Here is a 22,640-nt window from a genome sequence, read left to right as displayed (position 1 = left end):
TCCAGATTATTTTGTTCAATAACTTGCGTTATCTACCATATGCACAAGGTACATTTTATTTTCAGTTACCTCTCCTAAAAGGGGTGTCTTTCCATCAGATTCAGTGATCCACGCTCCCATTTGTGTGCCTTTATCATAAGCATGATAGGGACCATTTATCAGCTTTTGAGTGCTAATGGCTGGATCCTGGATTTCAAAAAGAGCAAGTGTCGTAAACAGTCAAGCCACAAAAACCTTCACTCCCTGCATTTCCATGTGCTATTTAAATTTGTCCTTAGGATGTGAGAGATATTGGAAAGGCGACGTTTATTACTTAACTTGAACTGCCCAGAGGTTCTCTGAAGAACATTAGTCAAGCAGTTGTATTTTCATGACAACCTGACAGTTTTCATACCGTTAGTCCATAAATTTATCTTCATTACCTAGTTGGGATTTGAACTCAGCACCTCTGGCTTATTGAGCTAGCACTAAATCCTCTAAGCTGTCATACCATGATTTTATATACTGGATCACTTCTAATATTCCAAAGTCACAAATGAGCAAATTTGATTTTAACACCAAGAATAAAAAAATTGACTAGTCACCTGAAAGTCTTGTGATCTTTCAAAATATTATTCTTTTACTAATACTTATTCTTTGTGTTTTATTTCCATCTAGCAACACCACAAGAATGCATTATGTCTTGATAAAAGATTTCATTTTTTAACTTCTCATTCTAATTTATTAGGATATTTTTAAGTGATTGAAATGAAAAGGAAACAGCAAAATTATGAAACTTACCAAAATGATGATGTATCTCTGCCCGTGATTATGTAAATCATGAGCAAATTCGGGTAGATTGTGGAAGTTCTCCTTGTCATAAGTAAAATCTTTTTTATTTTCCATATAGTCAATATCAGTGATCTGAACATCCTAAACAATTATTTGCAAAAACAGACATTATTGTCCCAAATTGTATTCAGGGTTGATCAGAACTTTAATTGCTTATCTTATTTTCATTACTGTAATAAACTTTCCCTGGGCATGTCAGAAATATTCTTTTCCTGAAATAATCAAGAACAATAATCATACATGTTTGGTTTTTACATTACACCCCAAACATTTCCATGGCTTCGCTGAGTGACACTGTGAGTTTTATACTGAGTAAAGCAACTAGGTTGCAGTAACACAAGTGATGCTTTCATGCTGATAATAGTCCCTACTGGACGAAATTATCTACTTCTGTGATGCAACATTCGATGATTTGACGTGGTTCAACATTTTCTGAGCGATAACCTTTTTGAGGAAACAAAGTTAGCAAATTATTTTCTTTACGCTACTGATGCGATTTTTTGTAATAATGTGCTACACTCACATATGGGAGATTGATGTCTCTGTTCCTCTTCACTGTAGCTTCAACATCACTGAGGTTTTTATAACCCCACCGACTAAGTTGGAATCCCAGCGTCCAGTATGCAGGCATTAAGGGTTTGCCAACCAGCTACATTTTTTTTCATCAAAAAAACAGAAGTGAATGAATTACACTCAATATCATTCAGATCTCAAACAAAAACATGCAAATTATTTAGCTAAGAAGAGGTTTCCCTTAAATGGCAAGAATAGCATACAGGAATAGTAGAGAGGAATTATTTGAAAATCAGGATTCTGTCATTTTATCTAGTTATATTACTGATAATGATTGAATACTTACTGTTAAATATTCACGAACAACATCCTCAGGTGAAGAACCTAAAAAGATGTAAAAATCCAGAACTCCACCAATTGTCCTATATGTTACTGATGGCCTTGGCTGAAGTTCAACCTCTGTCAAGAAAAGAAATTCAGACATCTGTAATCAAGTGTAGACACTGTGGTCAACAGTGATAACTCAGAGATGGCCAAATTAACAGTGTAGTGTACTGTAATAGTCAAACATTTCAGTATGTCTTCGTTGCTGCCCTATCTGTTGGAAGGTGTGAATAAAGTTGTTTAATAATGGCTGCCTGTAGCTGAGAATGCATTAATCTTACAGGATGCAACACACAACAAATTGTTCTGCTGAGTTTAAATTCTGCTACTTTTAGTGGGGCTTTCAATAATAACACTAAACTATACTTGCAGTGACCTATTAATAGACTATGAATAACATTAATTGCAGTCTTCTGTTGTTCTTAAGGGCTGATTGGTGTATTATCTGTATCCTCAAATCACTTTGGTGGCCAAGATAATAATTTTAAGTACAAAAAACAATGGAGTTTAATTTTCTCTCATAGCACTAAGTAATGTACTTCTTTAAAATTGTTTTTGTGTGCTCTTTTGATGCAGTCATTAGATAATTTACAATATGAATGTCATTAATAGTTATTAATAATGTGCAAAGTTTTTTTTACAAGCCATTTAATTCAATGTGCTTCCATAAGCAAGTAAATGTCGATTTCATTGTTTCTTATGGTAGTTCTGTAAATTCTTATACTAAATAAGAATACTTAGCTCAAAACTTTTATGTTCCAGAATATAACATTTAGTTTTAGGAATATCACTTTTGGTTGAAGATTAAAAGATAAAATGTGGATACATGGCCAAAAACTGATAAATATATCTCAAGTGGATCCAATCAGGCAAGCTTGAAGTTAATTACACTTAAAAGCTAAACCATCATTATCTTACAAAGTCAGGGAGGGATGCAAACGCTTAAACAATGGATGACCCAATCTTAAGCCTTGGGGGGCTAGATTTTCAGACTTTCATCTTTGAGGTGGGTTGTGGGATCTGGGGAATTTCCCAGTGCAGCACCTGACCTCGAGAGAAAGTGTCTACAAAGACATGATTTTCTTCATGGAGCAGGCTTCAGCCAGGCATGTTCAAAGGCTGTCACAGACACTGCCAAGTGTTGAGCTGGGTTCCAGGGAAGGCCTACAGTAGTGCTGTGGGATGTCATCCAGGTTGAAATAAAGCAATAAGACTCTCTTGGCCTTTTGGCTAAGATGCAAATAAGATCAAGCCTTGAAGAAGGAGCTATACCTACTCCAATCAGCTTGGATCATGTAGATCAAGCCCAAGACAGAGGTGAGACCCCTGTCTTGTCAGCTTGGATCGGGAATGTCCCACCTTGTTGGGACTCTGAATTAGATTTGATTTGATTGGATTGGATTGGATTGGAATAAAGTTTTAAAAAAAAGACTCTCTGGCTCTCAGTCCTCAACCCTAACTCGCAAATAATTCCCACACCCCTTCAATGCCACTTCATGTCCCTCCATCCATCTACCCCCCCTCCCCCCCACCACCCATTGCCCCTCATATTGCTAACCAAGCTATGCCCACCCTCCAGAATTGGGTCTGGCAGCCATTTTCATCCCTCCTTGCTATCTTTCCAACATTGGGTGCAGAATTTTCAGGTGAAAGAAAGCTAATTTTTTTTATTCATTCATGAGACATGGGCGTCACTGGCTGGCCAGCATTTATTGCCCATCCCTAGTTGTCCTTGAGAAGGTGGTGATGAGCTGCCTTCTTGAATCGCTGCAGTCCATGTTCTGTGGGTTGACCCACAATTAGGGAGGGAATTCGAGGATTTTGACCCAACAACTGCGAAGGAACGGTGATATATTTCCAAATTAGGATGATGAGTGGTTAGGAGGGGAACTTGCAGGTGGTGGTGTTCTCATTTATCTGCTGCCCTTGTCCTTCTAGATGGAAGTGGTCGTGGGTTTGGAAGGTGCTGTCTAAGGACCTTTGATGCATTGCTGCAGTGCATCTTGTAGATAGTACACACTGCTGCTACTGAGCGTCAGTGGTGGAGGATTGAATGTTTGTGAACGTGGTGCCAATCAAGCGGACTGCTTTGTCCTGGATAGCATCAAGCTTCTTGAGTGTTGTTGGAGCTGCATCCATTCAGGCAAGTGGGAAGTGTTCCATCACACTCCTGACTTGTGCCTTGTAGATGGTGGATAGGCTCTGGGGAATCAGGAGGTGAGTTATTCGCCACAGTATTCCTAGGCTCTGACCTCTTGTAGCCAATGTGTTTATGAGGTGAGTCCAGTTGAATTTCTGATCAATGGTAACCACAAGGATGTTGGTAGTGGGGGTTCAGTGATGGTCACACCATTGAATGTTAAGGGGTGGTGATTAAAGTGTCTCTTATTGGTGATGGTCATTGCCTGGAAAAAAAATCTGAAGTGGGTCTCACAGAGGTTTGTGGCAAAGAAAGCAACCGGCAGAATTATGTGGGAAACATTGAGAAAGCAATAATAAGAGACTGAGGTATTCAAAGCCAAGGGATATTAAACCTTGAAGAACAGCTGGAACTTGAGGAACATTATAGTAAATTCCAGGAGACAGTGAAATACTTTTGGGTAGACAAGGCAGAAGTAACTAACTCTAAGGTATCATAAATTATGGCAGAATTTTCCATGCCAGGACCAAAAATTTTGTGAAGCAGCAAAAAGTTCACAGACTTTCAGTGGGAATTCCTGCTCCTTGGAAAATCCAGTCAACAAGAGAATTCATGGGGGAAGTAAGCATTAAAACTGAGTAATTATAAACCGTGTTGTTAAAGATAATAGTGCTCGTTTTGTTTAAGTCTTATACAATAGTTTGCTTTTATTTAAAAATCTGAATTCTTGTGGCTTGGTGCCATTGGCTCAAACAAGGGGGATGATTTTCCCAGCCTGCTGTGCTGTGTAGGAGAGAGGCATCAGCTGAAGCTGTTTAACAGGCTCCCTGCCGGGCGCCACGGCCCCCGCACGTATCCGGGGCCCGGATTTCCTTAAATATTAAAATCAGTATTTTAATATCATTAGTGGGCTGGGGACTCAAGTCTCTGGGCCCACTAGGGACTACCCCGCCCCACCACAAGTGTTTCATTTCAGCAGGCTTTACAAGAGATCCCCACTAACGGGGAGCTGGCGGCCCGACCCTGCTGCAGTGAAGGGAGGCCCACCAGGAGGTCAAAGGTAAAGAGGGCATTGCCAGTCTGGTAGTGCCAGCCTGGCCCCCTGACACTGCCCAAGGGCAGTAAAAAGTCTGACAACACCAGGTTTTAGTCCAACCTATTTATTTGATAATATACTCACAAGCTTTCGAGGGACACCCTCTTCGTCAGGTGAATGAAGAGGGTGTCCCTCGAAAGCTTGTGAGTATATTATCAAATAAATAGGTTGGACTAAAACCTGGTGTTGTCAGACTTTTTACTGTGTTTACGCCAGTCCAACGCCGGCATACCCACATCATGACTGCCCAAGGGGACAGTGGCAGTTCCCAAGGGGCACTTTGGCACTGCCCATCTGGCACTGGGCAGTGCCAAGGGGACAGGGCCAGACAGTGCGGGGCTAACTGGTGGGACATATGGGGGGGAAAATGGTGGGATGATGAGAATTGGGATCCCGCTGCCAATCTGCAGTCAGGATCAGTGGCAGAGGGAGGGAAGAGTTTAATTAGGGGTTGGCCATTGGGATGGGAGGGGACCGGGGAGATTGGGACTGCCAGGGCAGTAGGTTGGTGGGGGAAGGAGGTTGGGGTGGAATTGAGAAGAGCAGGCAGGGGGTAGGGCTGGCATGATGACTTCTGGGAGGCTAGCAATCAGATATGGGGGATCGGAGGGGCAACAATGGTTGGGGGGGGGAGGGGTGGGAGGTGTTGATGGACTAGCCAGCGATCGAGCTGGCCAATGATTGGAAGGCCGGCAATGCAGGCTACTGCGCATGTGGCGATCTCCCCTATCGCCACTATGCTGCCAGCCCCTCCAGTGGGAGTGAGCGCTGTCCACTTATTTTCAGCGTGAGTCTCCCTGATGCACTCTGCAGTGCTCAGAGTGTGGGAGATACGTTTTGAAAATCCCGCCAAAAAAAACGAGATTAATGCCTATTTTTGTGTGAATTCGGCACTTAATTTTTTTTTGGGAGAAACCTAGCCAAGCTGTTTGGATTTCTCTTTAAATGTTAACCATCCCTAACAGGATTGTAACAATTGATACTGGAACCAGGTGCTAACATGGTGTATCCTACGGCCCTGGAACAGTGCCTGACCTGATTTAAAAGTAGGTCATATTCTGTATTTAAATGAAGATGCTCATGAGAATTGCTCATTATAGAGAATGTAGTAGAAAGTGAAGTAAGCAATTGTGTTGACCCCAAATTATACGTATCATAATGTTTTCATAAAAGTAGTTACTGCTTACAGTGTAAAACATTTTGTAACACTCACTGCCATAGTGTGTAATATAAAGACAAGCGCCGAGATTCTCTGGCCTCCCCATGATATTTTTCTTGGTGGTGGCAGGTGCTGCACCATTGAATGGTGGTAGAATCTTCTGGTAATACCACAGTCAACGAGATTTCCCATTGATTCCACTCCACAACGTCGCGAAACACACAACCGAGGTGTGCCATCAGCAGGAATGGAAGATCCTACTAAATCACAACATGCTAGTGGCTTATTTTGTTCACTCGATGCACAGGCAGAGTATGTGATGGGGAGCACCTCACAAAATTGGGCAGAGTCGTCTAGACTCTAGGGCAGTAGGTAAAAGGTGGAGGGGGGAGTTGGGGTGGAGCTTGTCACTTAGAGATCAACTGTGCACAAGGCCCCATAGGCCCTCAACATCAATGTAAATTAAAGCAACTGTTCCATAATGCTACACGTGAAACTAAGAAGAGTTCCAGTGATTAGTTATGGCTACTGAAAGATAAGATGCCATTCAAATTAAATAAAATTAAGCACACCTGCCATTTAAACCTAAGCAACCCTTTTCCAGTCCTCATAAATTCTCCCCAGTGCCTCTTAGTGAGAGTCTGAAAAGTATATATTCAATGGCTGCTGCAACTCAACTCTCCTGCCCTGACACCCGTAGTACATCATGAGAGATGGCATCGAACATCACATTGTGGTCTTCTCTGCCCTATTGCAACATTGAACCATTGGTAGCAAAACCAATTCTTTCTTTGTTGGTGGACTGTTAGATACCAAGGCAGCTCTATTGTTTCCAACTGATGTTGTTTGTGCTGGTAATCATTGCTGCTACCTACAGCATACTCTTGTTGAACTATCTCTCCATTACAATGCTTCTTGTTTGTGCTATCAATGCTGAGTTTTATAGCATTGACGAAAAGCACATTTACAATTTTAATACAAAGGGAAACCACAAAAAATCTTCCCCAATACACTTAATAAACTGCAAATCTCTGTTCCATCTTTTATGCTCTTTTGCAATGGTTGTTTTATAGATATTTCTGACATCAATGATAACAGCAGCATTTAGTAGTTACAATGTGAATTATGGTCAGCTGAACTACTACCCAAAAGCCTTTTAAAACCTTGAGATCTCGGATTTTCTATTTATTTTTTGGATGTTTCTAAGGGATGGCCTTGTCGCACAACTCCAAAGTAGGAGTAACAGCAGTACACTTTGGTCGTTCTAGAGTATGATTACATTTGCAGCACACTCTACAATGCATTAATTGTATTCCTATTCCTCTCCCCCTCCCTGTCACCTTTTGCAGGACAATGTTGCAAAAATGACAGGAAACAACAGAGAAGTGATAAGAGGACAGGCATGTCTGCATATTCTGAGCCTCTTGGTGGAGACAATATCCTCGCACATGGGATCAGCTCTGACTGCGGCTGTTGCATCTAGTATCGAGAGCATTCTGATGATCAAGAACCTGGGAGATCACATCACCAACCTGAAGTGACTGGGAGGCCCTGAGGATGGCATGGGAGAGTACCTGTTAAAAGTCTGACAACACCAGGTTTTAGTCCAACCTATTTATTTGATAATATACTCGCAAGCTTTCGGGTTAGCCCCTTCGTCAGGTGACTTCACCTGACGAAGAGGCTAACCCGAAAGCTTGCAAGTATATTATCAAATAAATAGGTTGGACTAAAACCTGGTGTTGTCAGACTTTTTACTGTGTTTACGCCAGTCCAACGCCGGCATACCCACATCAAGAGTACCTGTTTGACAGGCTCACCCTGAACTGACTGGGATTTGAAAATCCCACTTGTTTAGCATTGATGCATGCTCCTGCTCCTGATGACATGCTCCTGCCTTATGAAATCCCACTTAGTTTTCATTCTGCTATCTGGTATGAATTGCAAGCTGCTAGTGGTGAGACTTTGGACGTCTTACTTTCCACCCAATCTAATTCCCTCATCATAACCCTCCCCTTCTGTATTTTTCCTTTGAGATACCCAACTTTACCACCTGACCAGGCAGCGTAGTCTCATCAAGACGAGTGACAGCCACACCATTTGATTAAGACTGGAATTTTCCAAACCCCTCCCTCCCGACAGTGTATTTTCTGATGGTGGAGGTGGTTTGCCATTGGCCACCGCCAGGATCTCCCAATCTCACCGAAGTCTATGGTGTTTTGCATGGTTCACCGGCCCCACCACTAGGTAAACCACCACTTTGGGTTGCCTTCAATGGGACTGGAAGCTCTTAGCCAAAATCCAACATCACAGCCACCAACACAGATGCTGGCATTGCACACTTCTTGCAGCCAGGACCTGTGCAAGGCATGAGTGAACCACAGCCAGGTCAAGGAAGGAAAGCTAGCATGCTGGCTCCCCAGAAAATGAGTTCTGCTACAAGGGATTCAGGTCTGGACTGTAATAGGACAGCATAAATGAAGATCTAATGGTTCTGCAGAAATAGGTACTTACAAGTCAGCCAAATACACTTCTGTCAGTGTGAAGGTGTCCAACTCTAATACGGCACAAGACCATAGAGTTTGGATTCCATTCTTGCTAGCTTGGAGGTGATGATCGCTATCATGACAAGTGTCTGAGGACCCAGCCACGAGGCCGTGTCCGATGGCCAATGTGTCAACTTCATTGCAGCACAAGCAGATGCTACTCAATGTCTCAGTGCTGAAGTGGAAACTCAGACTGAGGATATGAATGAGATCCATGCTTGCTGCCATGCAAGTTCAGTCTGCCATCATGGGTGTGAATGCAAACCTCCACAACACTCCAACAATCTGCCTTTTGACCCCATTTGGATTGCTAAGCAATGCCCTGACTGGGTGGCAGTTTCTCTGTGGTGTATGATACTGCAGTCCTCTCTCACTGTCACCACTGCTTCTCCACAGCACCCCTGCTCACCTTTCATCCAGTCAGCCCAGACCATTATCATCCATGCTGAGGTGGTGCAGTCCTGAACTATACCCTCAAGGTCCAAAATTGCTCAAAGGTGTCCAACAAGACCACTTGCAGTCCATCTGAGTGACAGTCAGTAGCTTTTCACCAAACATGCTATTGCAATAGCACTGTGTAGGGGTATTAGGACAGGCAAAGGCACATATAAGATAGACACTAAGGATTGCATAAAGATGAATTGTTCAATTTTGTCTGTATTATTGGAAACAGTGTGGATAAAGTTGTTATGGAATAGTTTTTGATGGTAGTTTTATTTCAGGAGTTTGGCCTTGAGGACACTATGATGGTGCAAAGCAGATATGTTGAAAGGTGGGGAATCGTGATGTGGGAATTAGAATTCATGGAAACAAAACTATGAATATCTCATCATGGACAGCTCTTTTTTTTTTCTTTCATGGATTTGGTTATTGCTGGCTAGGGCAGTATTTATTCCCCATCCCTAATTGCCCTTGAGAAAGTTGTTAAGAGCCATTTGAGTAAGGAAGTCGCACTTGCCTCCATTGTTCCTCCTGCCTCTCTTCTTTCTCCTCCACTTCTTCCTTTTCCTGAAGTGTCCTCTGAAGGCCTAGTAACAAGGGCTATACCTTCTTGAGAGCAAAATTGTAAAGAACACAGCAGACTAACATGAATTTGGAGACATGCTCCTGTGAGTAATGTTGTGTTCCTCCAAAATGGTCTAGACAGTGTTGTTTTTAGATGCTAACGGTTGGCTCCATTATCGTCCTGGTGGCAGCATGATTCTCATTGTAGGAACAATGTCAATATAGAGTCAGGTGATGTAAGGAGTGCAATGAGCCAGGTGTTGAGTTAGTATCCTTTTCACCCAGCAGCTAGCCTCTGCTTCTTTACAGTGACTCAAAGTTGGTGGTAAGGGCTGACTGGTGCACAATCAATAGGTTGGAACTGCTGTCAAAATAGCAAGTATTCAACTATAGGATCTTCTGCAAATGGTCTCATTCTAATTGCATGTTTATGGAGTAGTGAATTCTTGTAGTTGTTATGTAGCCTTGTGCATGCACTATTTGGAATCCTGCTGGGTTGGAAAATCCATGTGCTTGCTCCTCTTGCTTCTTTCAAGAGGGAAGATGATGAAATCCCTTTTCCATCTATGCACCTCCCAGATGTGGTAATATTTGGCTGAGTGAAAATGACACATCTTCAAATCAAGCTTAGAATGTCTGGTGTAGAAATTGAGAGCTATAGTTACTTTCAGAACTACTGAAAGCACCGTCTTCATCTGCTGCATGGCTGATTGTAGGAGATTTGTTACTACTCCTTGTAGGTGCTTCAGACACTATGCCTGGAGGTGGAGAAAGAGGAAAATACCCCTGAACATGTTAAGTGGATATAGCCTTCTATAGTGAGTCTTCCTCCTCCTCCCTCCTTGTCTTCTCCAGGAGTTGTTGCATCCCAACAGGAACTACAACTACAGAAAGCAGGCTTTCTCCTGACTGGCCTTCCAACTCTTCTGACCTCCTTGACAAAATTCAGCCCCACTTCCTCGTGATTTGAAAAGCTTCTCTCAACTCCAAAGAAAAAGAGCCCAGTACATCCATTAACTCTGCAGCAGCGAGCAAAATTCAAAATCGCCTCACCGGAAAGTTGAATGGTGATCCCTTTGGGATAAAACCCTTCAGGCAGCTGAACACATCCTCAGCTGGGGTTGTTGATGAAGGACCTTTGGAATGTCCAAAATAGCAGATCTGCTGCCAAATCAGCATCAGAGACAGTTTGGTAACATGATTGGCCCCCTCTGCCAGAGCCTGGCGCAATTGGGAGGCATAGTGCAGAATTTGCTCAAAATGGTTAAGAGCGTTTTGGGTTTCCACCAGCACCAATACTGGGCCAAATTATGTGGCCTTGACCTCTGACATCTTCCAGTTCTAAATGTAAGTTGATCAACTTGTTAACTTTTGCTTTCATCACAGCAGCTGCCTGGCATGATGAATGTTTTCTGTTTTCAAGACAGCACAATTTCCTCATTAAGCATAGGAACCTGGCCTCGGACCTGCTAGCTATTAGTGCAAAAAGAAAAACTACAGAACCATGTCATTCATTCATACTCAATGATAATTAATTAAAATGCAATCTTGTAAGCATCCGCTGAGTGCCTTTACATAATTCAACATAAAGCGTTGGAGTCATGCAGAGCACAAAGGGCTCAATACTGTGAAGTTTCTATAGCTTTGCCACTCCAACACCCTTCCCTCTTGGTTAGTATTATCCCTTGACATAGTTGTTACAATAAGCTTACCCATTGCATTGCTATTCAGCAGGAAAACACCAAAGGCTTCGCCAGTCTCTCCTTCCAGGCACATGAAGAACGTGTGATGCCCATAGAGATTATGCATTCCCTGCGAAAGGAAAACAACAACTTTAACTGTCTTGAGAGGACTTACATCATGCAATATTTATAGTGTCAATTTCAATGTAATCTTTACTGTCATACAGCCCTCAAATTGCTGGAGGCCGTCAGCTTAATAATGCTTTGTGCTCACATAGTAACTCTTCTGAAACAAAACATCTTCCTATGCTTTCCAAGAACAATGTAGGCACCAAGAAGAATGCAAGAAGAGGTTCGGTGTTGTTACAATTCTGAATAGTCCAGATCTTTCTCTTTTGTCTAAAGCAATGAATTACTTCCACAAGCAAGCCTAACAGCCAACAAATTGAAGGATAGGCTATGAGCAAATTACGTACACATTGGTACAGTGAATACTATTGATAGTTGTTTGCTTACACACCTTGCCATCATGGGCAGGGTTTCATTGCCTCACTCATCCCAAAACCATAAAATCTCACCCGAAGTCAACAGACCTTTCCCTAGTCTTCCCCTCGGCCATTCCGATTTGCGTGGTGAGTGGGACGGGAAAATTCACCCTCATATTTGGGAATTAATGATGTAATCCCTTTCCTCTTCCCTTTCAGACCATTCTTAAAATCCTCCATCTTTAACAAAACTTTTGATCTAAATATTCTGCTTGGCATCCAATGATTTCCTTACATTTCAGTGACACACTATACAACATTTTCTAGCATAAAGGCAAAATAAAAGTGCAAGCTGTTATTATTGTCACTAAAGTGAGCTGACACTGAAAGCTTTTAAAAATGCTGGGTCAGCCCCAGATACAGAAGACCCGCCCCATTTTTAACAGATTCCATTTCTGCTGGCAATGGAAACAGGTGGTGCATGGGTCCCATCCTCACAAAACGCAAACACTGAACCTTAAGCTGCAATGTGGGACAGACGTATTTCTGAAGGAAATGTAAATGGTTTCGAAGTATAGATAAGCTTTGTTTTAGTGTGAAGATCTGAAGTTCTTCAGATTCCCAGCGCTTAAGGCAGCACAGTGGTCAGCGTTTTGCACTGCTGCCTCACAGCAGCAGGGACGCGAGTTCAATTCCCAGCTTGGGTCACAGTCTATGTAGAGTCTGCACATTTTCCCAGTGTCTGTGTGGGTTTTCTCCTTGTGCTCCCGGTTTCCTCCCACATTCCCAAAGACATGTTGGTTAGGTGCATTGGCCATGCTCAATTCTCCCTTAGTGTACCTGAACAGGTGTTGGACTGTGGAGGTTAGGAGATTTTCACAGTAACTTCATTACAGTGTTAATGTAAGCCTACTTGTGACACAAATAAATAAATAAATAAATTTTAAATTATGAAAGGCTATAGCTGCCAGGGTCAAACAAACACAAACTGCTAATCTGCTTTGATTGACTAGCTAGCTGGTAAAGTTAAGAAAAAAAGTTACTATCTGTCTCTGGAGCTTCAATAGAGTTCATTGTTGATATTTCCCAAGGACTATTACTACATTTGAGCCCATTATGAATGCTGAGTTCAATTCCTTAAGCTCTAAAACCATTTACCTGAAATTGGGGAGTGTTGGATTTACATTTTGATTGGCAGTTTTGAGAGGCTGCTAAAGGATGATATATCTTTGACTTGGTTACTGAATAGAAGTTTGTTTGTTTTAATAATAGATTGATGATCTGAGGGAATTTAAAATCTTTGAATGGGCTTTTTGTATGAGAGTTTTTTTTCCCTGTATCAAGTACATGTAATTGCGAGCTGTATTACACTAGTAAGAGATTTTTTGTGGCACGAGATTTTGAAAGGGCATGGAGGGATGGAAGGACTAACAGCTTTTAAAACAATTGAGTCCAAGTCTCAGAGAGCTGAGACGGGCCTTCTAACCATCTCATGCCGACAACCGCTTGCCTCCCTGACTGCCTCTGATCTGTCTTCAGGGTCAGTCGGGTGATGTGACACCAGCCCTGGAGCAAACACTGTGATGGGGTCGGGGCAGGGCCACTGAGGCTGAACATTTCAGTCCAACCCATCAAAATCATGGAAAAGGAAAAAAAAACAGGAAAAATAATAATTCATGTCAGAGCAATTGTTTTATATTAAATAAACTTTTTAGGTCCCTTGTTGCAATGTGTTACCAACACTGCACTGGTTTATTTTGTATTAACCATCACTCATCACATCTATTTTAGTGGTTACAATGTTAACCAACAGAATAACCTCATTCATTGAATAGTGTCAAAGGATCTTTTATATCTGCCATGAGAGGGCAGACTAGGTCTCAGTTTAACATCTTTTCCAACAATTTCCTCAATCTTTCATTGGCAAGTCAACCTGGATTTTCTTCATTTTGAGTTCTCTGCTCGAAGGCAGGTCCAACTCAGCATGGCACAACCTCCACCACAGGCAGGGCGAGGAGGCAGGTCCAGAATCCACGCCAGCCAAAACGGGAATCTTCTGTTGTTTGCAACAAATTGATACTCAGCAGCTGTCCAGCCACCAGACTCAATCCTACCACCTCCCACCCTCCTTCTCCTGCGAGGAATCCAAATTGCCGTGGCAACAACCACCAATATTGTAGTCCAGAGCTACAAGTAGTAACGGTTAAGGCTCCAATTCCCTTCCAAGGCACGGCTGATCAACGATCTCTCTTGCTGTTATCACTTGCTCATATTGGAAGGATTTGCACACTGCTACTCAACCATTTTAACCATGTTCTGAATGCACTTGGATGGGTTTCAAACCTTATCTTCTGGCTCAATGCCAGGGCACTACCCACTAGACCAGAAGACCATCTTTAGCCTAGACACTTAATCAGAAGTGGGGCTTAAATCATAACCTTCCAAGGCATGTGCTGATATCAAGCACACCTCTGAGGACTTATCGGCTGGAATTTTATCGGCATACCTACACCGATTCCGGGGGTGGGCGAGGCTCAGAGAATGGCATTCTCTGTTGGCATCAGGCAGGATTGTATAAACCTCGCGTGGATGTGCCATTAAAATTTCACCCATAATTTGTTTTCAGAATATTATTGCCCACAAGTTACTCACATAATTCTAACTATATTTTGTAGTGAGACTGACAAATAGTTTTAGCAGTACAATAAGAATAAGGATAAAGAAAGAATGTAAAAAACATGACAAGTGGAATCGTCAGATGGCACTATTTAAAAGAAAACTGAATTCAAATAGTTTCCATACCCCATTAGGAAATGCATCTCTGGTGAAGATAGGCCAGGTCTTCCAGTTAGTGTCATGGCGATAGTGTTTATGAACATGTTCTCCGAGTCCATAAATGTTGTGACTGGGAAGTTTGGCAGTTATTTGCAAATACTGATCAGCAAATTGCAGTGGTGCCACTGAAGTGTCAAACCTATGGATAGAAATACCAGCATTCTTTTATTCTGCGTGATGTACTACTTGAAACATTTGAAAAGGAAAATGTATGCAAGTCTACAATGCACTCATATGCATGTGCGCGCGCGCACACACACACACACACACACACACACACACACACACACACACACACACACACACACACACACACACACACACACACACACACACACACACACGGTCTGCCTCTCATTGCATTTGTTCATTACGAAAATAAACCAACAAGCTCACTCACCCAATAAAACAAACATTGTGAAAAATATTGCAACAAACAGTTTAAGTAGTTTCATAGTTAACTTCTCTTCAGAATATTTTTTAATCCCATTGTCACATATATCTAATTGGAAAATTCAGCAAGGTTAGTAGTGCTTTGACATGGCATTTCTAATCTCTTGCTTCCTGCACTATGAATTTTATAACTAATAACTAATTGGTGTTTGCTAAATTAAAGGTCATATATAGTTGGTGTGAAATAAGTTACAGATCAAAATACAGGCTGATTATATTGTTTTGCCATTAAATGCACGAAGTTGACAAAATGTATTTTCAAAGTGCAAACTTATTCTGAATCAAAAAATTACATTGTGAGATAAAGGGCCCGATTTTCCCATCAAGTTGTGCCCACTTTCAGACATGAAAACTTGGTAAAGTCAGGCATGAGGCGAGTAGCATGCTCCGTGCCCATCTCCACACCAGTTCCCCCTTTACCAAGGCTTGAAAATGGCCACGATCAGGACTACGCCCAAAAAGGGACCGACAGCCCTTTAAATGCATTTGAGTTCTTTAAATTGACTTAATAGGCTACGCGTCCAACCTTACAGAATTTCCCCCTTTACCACCGTGTTCGCCTGTCCAGAATTGGTGAGAAACAGACATGCTCCACAATTTGGACATTTCAGTTCATGAGGAGATAGGTGCCAAGAATCTGATGGCTCTCTGCTTGAGATTGATGGGTGGGTGGGGGAGTAGTGGATCTGACAGCTCTCTGCCTGAGATCAGTGAGGGGGTGGATGGTTCTGCTGACATTCTGCCTGAGATCAGTGGGGGAAAGAAGGGAGTCCACTGACACTCTGCCTGAGATCAGTGGAGGAAAGAAGGGAGTCCACCGCCACTTTGCCTGAGATCAGTGTAGGGAAGGGAGATTCTCTGCCACTTTGCCTGGGATCAGTGAGGGGGTTGGGGGGAAGGGGCCCATGATCAGTTTGGGTGGTGGGATGTTGGGGGGAGAAGGGTGTCATTAATGTTGTGGGGGTGGAGCAGTGTCTGTGGGGGCGGAGCAGTGCCTGTGGGGGCCAGGGGGAGGCATTATCTGGCCCGGGAGCGATGTGACAGGGAGCTGCATTCTATCTTTGTTTTTTCTGCACATGTGCAGTTGGAGGCACCAGTTGGAGCTGCAGGATTTCAGGTGTGTTATCCCTGCCCACAGGCTTCTGCAGTGCGATTCAGAATTGCTGATTTATTTTCAGGCTGTGTGTGTATGGAGGCACCTGAGAACAGGTCTAAAAGCCGAATCTGAAACACTCCCAGTTTCAAGTCAGCCCTGGACTGTTAAAATGGGACCCAAAGTCTCTGCTCTGCGCACAATTGACAATTGGGCACAAAATGAAATTGCACTGTTTTTTTGAAGTGAAGTTATGGATCAAATTTCTGTCCAAATTTACTTGTCTAATGACAAGTATGTGGCAACGTTCAGGTTCCTATTTCACGTCTTTTGGATACTATAGGTTCTATTTGAAGTTCAAACTGGTAGATGCACTTTTACCATGAGTCCATGCTAGGCACCATATTGATGAGGGTGTTTACATGCACACAGTGAGCATCCAACAGACAAACACAGCATAGGTAGATCATGATGTTAATCAGCCACAAATGCTGTGCTGTTGCAAGTCTGCCAACCTGGAGCTCGATATCCATTCAAACGTATTTCTTAATTGCATACAGCTGAACATATGTTTAGCAGCAGGAAAGACCCCCACTTTTTGGAGGGATCACCAACTATTTTCAGATTAGTTAATGATTGATTCTAACTGGCTGTTACTATGAATATATGAGTGATTGATGTTTTTTAATGTCAAACTTATCTCTAGAAACATTTTTTACAAAGACGTCCATCTCGTCCAACCATCAATTCAAACATTTTTTGAGTATTCTCACTTTATTAATACTAATTTCTTTCAGTTCCTCATTCTTGTAAGTACTTTAATTCCCTAGTATTTCCTCCTTTGTGAAGACAAATATAAAATAATTATTTAGTTTCCCTGCCATATCCCTCAGCTCCATTATAAATTCTCCTGTTTCAACCTGTAAAGGACCAACATTTGTCCTTGCTAATCTTTCCCTTTTCACATACCCAAGGAAGCTTTTACAGTTTGCCTTTATGTTTCTTGCTAGAATACACTTATTTTCTCTTTTGCCTTCCTTTCTCAGTTTCTTGGTCCTCCTTTGCTGGATTCTAAATTGTTCCCAGTCTTTGGGCTTTCCATCTTTTCTGGCAATCTTAGAAGCCAATTTGCTTGATCGAATGCAATCTTTAAATTTTCCTGTTAATCACATTTGATTCACTTTTTCTGGTGTGTTCTTGTGTCTTAGAGGAGTGCAACACCTACCAAGTATTTTAATGTATTTCTCCAATTCACCATAGCCAACTTGCCACTCATAACTCCATAGTTCCCTTTGGTCAGATTTAAAAGCCTAGATTCAGAAGGAACTATATCAATTTCAAACTTAATGTGAAGTTCTATTACATTCTGGTCACTATTTGCTGACGCATTCACTGACCTTGACCACTTGCGTTGGGTCATTGAACTTGCTTGAGCATTGGCATTGACCACCATGGCTATCTAATCTCATTCCTTTCTCAGTATTCATTGGGATTGGCTCCTGAACCCCAATGGAGCAAGCATATCCCTTCTCCACTGTACCTTCATGAGCAAGGCTTCCATTGCATTATTGGAGAATCTTGGAAGTCTGTTCTATTCCATGTTATAACATTATTGAGTACTTTTCGGATCAAAAACAGCGGTAGGACAACTACCAGCACCCTGATCCAGCCTCAGTGCACGTGCTCTTTAAGAAATGCAGATTGCCTTTAGGAATGCAGGCTGGCTGATCTTTCAGAGTTTTGGACCATCTCCTGAGGTGTGCAGCCACTCAATAGTGCAGTTGGCACTGGGTGCATGATACAATAGTGTTAATCAACAGGCAGCATCACGTCGATATGCTGTCTGCACTGGAAGTAGCAGGCATGCAGTCATGGATTGGAGGTACCAATTTTTACAATTTACTATCTTTAAAATTTTCATTAAAATATACCCATTAATATATTTAAGAATGGTAAGCTTGTGCAGTTTTACTAATACATCTGAAAATGAGTTTATCGCAAAAAGTAAGCATTTTGATCTGGAAGCACGGTGAGTTTTGTGAGCTAGTCCTGTTAAAGCAATGTTAAATATTGTGGAAGCTTGACTTAAGATTCACAACCTTTTAGGATACTTTCTCTGATTTCTGCCTGGTTGTGCTGATAAAACCAATGCAAACTGGTGGAAACCCTCGGTCACGTGGCAATTATAATCTGTTCAGAAAAGTTCACATTCCTCAACTTTGGAGTGATGGGTGTATTTCTAAGGTTGCTGATAAGTGAACAGTTGTTAATAGCCCATAAAATGTTATGATTGTTATATTAAACAAAGTTATGACATTGTAAATACACAAAAGATTGCCCTTTGGAATTTATCATCTGGTTATATTGACCTTTTCATTAAGATTACATCAGAAGTGTATTTGAAAGATACTGCCAATTGGACAGCCTGTTAATCTGTTCTATTTACAAAGGTTTCTATATGTTACAGAAAGAGTGAGAACAACTCAGAGGAAAAAAACACTATGCCACATTGAAAAATAGTAACAGAAGATTAATATGGAAGACTGCCATTATTAGCTCTACATTACTGAGAGCTAAACAGAATTGAAGCTGTTTATCAATCCAGGGAAAAAAAAATCTGTTTTTTAAACATGTCAGGAGTGTATGGCAGAGTTGAAGGGGAGCTTGGTAATTTTGATTATGGCACTGTGACACATGAATTGCCAAACAATAAGGTTCAAGCAAGACCAGAGACAAGGGATAGGATTATCTGGCCGCGCTAGCCCCAAGTCTGGAAAATCCAACCCGAAGTCGGCATAGTCTGTGTCCCATCCGCTACAATTCCCGTGACGGGCGAGGCGAGAAAATTCAGCCCTACGACAATTTTATTCCTCTGAGAGCAAATGTGTACTGAACTCACAGCAAAAAGGTTATAAATAAAAAGAGATTCATGAAAAATTAAGGGACAATATACCATACGACATATGAGCAGAAGCAGGCCATTCGGTCCATCAGATCTGCTCTGCCATTCAGTGAGATCGTGACTGATCTGACATAATCCTCAACTGCACTTTACTGCCTTCTCCTCATAATCATTGATTCCCTTACTGGTTTATAGTCTGTCTATCGCAACCTTGAACATATGTAATGACTCAGCTTCTACAGCTCTCTTCAGCAAGAATACTTTGAAATAAAGGCCAGTATTCCATTTGCTTTCCCAACTACCTGTTGAACTAGCACGCCCAACTTTTTGTGATTTAAAGGACTGGACTGAAATTGAATTGAAACAAGGCTCTTCAAAGGGTTTGAAGAGATTTCAAAGGCTTTCAGATTTCTATGAAGGCTCAGAGACTTGAAATAAATGCTGTATTAGAACAATGGGGCTAAGTGAGCAGCTGTGGGAAAGGGAATTCCCTTCCCTTCCCCAGTGAAAGTGATTGATTTCTGTCGGCCAGAGGGTTTGAAAGGGGTCTTCTCACACCTGTAGCTTCTTAGAGAGAGAAAGGGGAATCCCTTCTGCTGAATGGAGTCCTGCTGGGATTTGGAAGTTTTTCAGCGGACATGAAGTTTAAATGGAGCAGCCCACTTCAAAGTTATCACAGCCCCCAACCAGAATAAAGATTTTGATCAGAGAGACGTTTGAAATCACCATGCCAGGAATGATTTTCCTTTAAAAAGGAATCGGCCTTTAAAAAGGGTGAAGGCAGGCTGGCCGGCATGACTCCCATTATGCAATAGTTTTATATGTTAAAGGTGAATGAATCTTATTTGAGAAGTGCTGCCAGTGCCAATAAGAAATATTCCGGTTTTCCCACTGATTTTGTCTTTTTTTTCTGGAGAATCGCGGCCATATGATTTTTTTCTTTCAGTTGTAATAACTTCCTTGGTTAACCGAAGGATAATATGGAAGAGATTGTGACAGACTGGGAGATTTGCTGCAGAATAAGTCAATGAAGCCTGTTCTTTTTTTAGCAATATCGCTTTTGCCTTTCAATTGTGCTGACCAAACCCAGCAACATAACCACATTCAGAGACAACTCCTTGTCAAGATTTAAATGCTTACTTTTAATACCGCCAAAGAGCCTCCAGAGGAATTTCATGTTAGTGTAATAATATGCTTGTTGGGAATATTTTGTGTCAGCATTGTCTCAAATACGTATTAAGGAGAAAATTGCTTACAGAACAGTTCTGGTGCTCTTCCTCCTGATTATAATTCCAAAAGGATTCTTTTCCAGCTCAACTTCGTAATTAGGGTCTGAGGCTGCGGGACCCGTAAACGGTTTAATATTTTCATGCTGAACTTCAAATCGATTATTGTTAGCATCTGTAATCTTAACATAACAGTGAATAAAATGAATATGCCTGTTCAAAGCACACATCTCAAATATAAAATTATGCCTTAAATGGCAATCTATTCAGTGATACATCAATCTGATAATGGCAAAGACACAGAGGCTGTTGCCCAGTGATTTTAATTACTCTTTTTAACAAGTAATTATTTATAATCAAATACTACAAAAATAAGTGAAACACTGAGCATTCAGACGCACCTTACCAAAAAGCATTATATGCGAAAGTCAGCATGGATTTATTAATCATATTTAACTTGCTTGGGTGTTTTGATGAGGTAATAGGGAGGATTGATGAGAGTAGTGCTGTTGATGTGGTGTGCATGGACTTCCAAAAAGCATTTAATAAAGTGCTGCACAACAGACTTTTGAGCAAAGTAAGAGCTCATGGAAAAGAGCAGTAGCAACATGGATACAAAACTGGCTGAGTGATAGGCAACAAACAGTAGTGTTGAACGGTTATTTTTCTAAACAGGAGTTGACTTATAATGGAGTTCCCAGGGATCCCTTGCACTCCTGAAATATATTAAGAACGCGGGGCTTGGTGTACAGGGCTACAACTTCAGAATTTGCAAATAGTTGAAAGCATTGTGAAACCTGATGAGGATGGTGTAAGACTCAGGGTGGTGGAATAGCTGGACAGTTGAAGTTTAATGCAGAGAATTGTGTAGTGGTTACTTTTGAGAGAAAGGATGCAGAGAGACAATGGATCATTGTTTTCTCAGAGGGGTAAAATGTGTTGGATTGCCACTTCGTATGGTGCCAGTTTCGCCAGATCTTCCTGACTCGGACAAATGAGATCCAGGCAGCGTGGTGGGTCACTGGACCAAGTGTCAGAATCTAAAAGAAGTGGAGTGAAGGAGAACACCCTCCCTTTTGGTAGCATTAGCTGCTGTAAAGCAGATGAGCTCAATAGTCTCATTGACAATAACAGGCCCGGGAGAAGAGTGTCCAAGATAAATGGGTGGAGTTTGGAATATTCCAAAATGGGGGTGTCGGACAATGGGATGGGGTGGGGGGGGAGTGGGTCGGGATGCTTCAGCCGGTTTTGGAGGGAAGGGGGGAGCAGGTCAGGTCAGGGAGTGGGGTAGTGTGGCTCCAACTGGGGTGGGTCAAGTCAGGAGGAGGTGGAGAATTCCATTTAGGTAAGGAGCTAGGTGTGGGAATACTGACGGGGTTCACTTAATTGGGGTGGGGGTGTTGCTGAAATTTCCTATAGGGTCAGGAGTGTGGGGAGAATTTTTTGTGGGGTTTGTTCTGAGTATTCAAAATAATTATGCTGAAGTTAGAAATGGTTTTATTCCTCTAGCCTTTTCCCAATGATTATTAAGATAACACAGGTAGATGGTTTGTAGTGCAGTTCAATTGTCGAGACGAAGTCAATTCTTCTGGATAGCTGCTCTGTTAAAGCTTACCTGGGACTTCCAAGAGGGAATCCCCAGCGTATCATTAAGGTATCCCAAAATCCAATACTGGGGAGCCCTCCATATAAAACAGAGGGCACAATTCTCAAAAATGTGCAGGGGCAGAAGGGGCTGGCTATGTAAGTAGATAAATTAGTGAAGATGATAGGACAGGTTGAGAGAACGGTGAATAAAGTATATAATATCCTCTGCAATATTGATAGGGGCAGAAAGTACAAAAGCAAGTTAGCAATGTTATCCTGGTTTGGCCTCAACTGAAGTATTGTATCCAGTTCTGGATATTAGAGGGAGTGTAGAAAAGATTCATGAGAATGGTTCCAGGAATGAGGAATTTCAGTTACATGGAAAAACTGGAGAATTTGTATCTAATTTCCTTTGGGAAGAAGAGGCTGAGAGGAGATTTGATAGAGGGATTCAAAATCTTGAACAGAATTTGGACAGAGTAGATAGGAAGAAACTGTGCCCGTTGGCGAAGGAACGAGAACCAGAAGGCACAGAATTTTCGACATTGGCAAAAGAGACTATGGCAAAATGAGGAATGCACTGCCTGGAGGTTTGGTGGTGGCAGGATCAGTTGAAACTTCCGAAAGGAATTCCCAGAGGTGATTCCCAGAATTTTGATTAGTAGCATCAAATCACACATTTCTTTGAACCCAGTTAAACCTG

General features: G+C 41.9%; 1 protein-coding gene across 1 annotated transcript in view; it reads right to left on the bottom strand.

Moving 5' to 3' along the window:
• The window catches only part of si (sucrase-isomaltase), a 237,232-nt gene that overhangs the window by 109,091 nt on the left and 105,501 nt on the right, over positions 1–22,640 (bottom strand). Inside the window, exons 7-13 of the mRNA XM_080185474.1 lie at positions 20,381–20,532; positions 14,644–14,815; positions 11,387–11,486; positions 1,691–1,803; positions 1,355–1,480; positions 781–912; positions 70–186 (exon numbers count right to left, since the gene is read on the bottom strand). Coding sequence (XP_080041600.1) covers positions 70–186; positions 781–912; positions 1,355–1,480; positions 1,691–1,803; positions 11,387–11,486; positions 14,644–14,815; positions 20,381–20,532 — 912 coding nt within the window. The remainder of the gene's footprint in view (positions 1–69; positions 187–780; positions 913–1,354; positions 1,481–1,690; positions 1,804–11,386; positions 11,487–14,643; positions 14,816–20,380; positions 20,533–22,640) is intronic.

This window comes from Carcharhinus amblyrhynchos, chromosome 3, assembly GCF_965287045.1.
Source record: "Carcharhinus amblyrhynchos chromosome 3, sCarAmb.v2.hapA, whole genome shotgun sequence".
Lineage (NCBI taxonomy): Eukaryota > Metazoa > Chordata > Chondrichthyes > Carcharhiniformes > Carcharhinidae > Carcharhinus > Carcharhinus amblyrhynchos.
The sequence above is the reverse complement of the archived record's forward strand: the minus strand, read 5'-3'. Positions and strand labels throughout refer to the sequence as shown.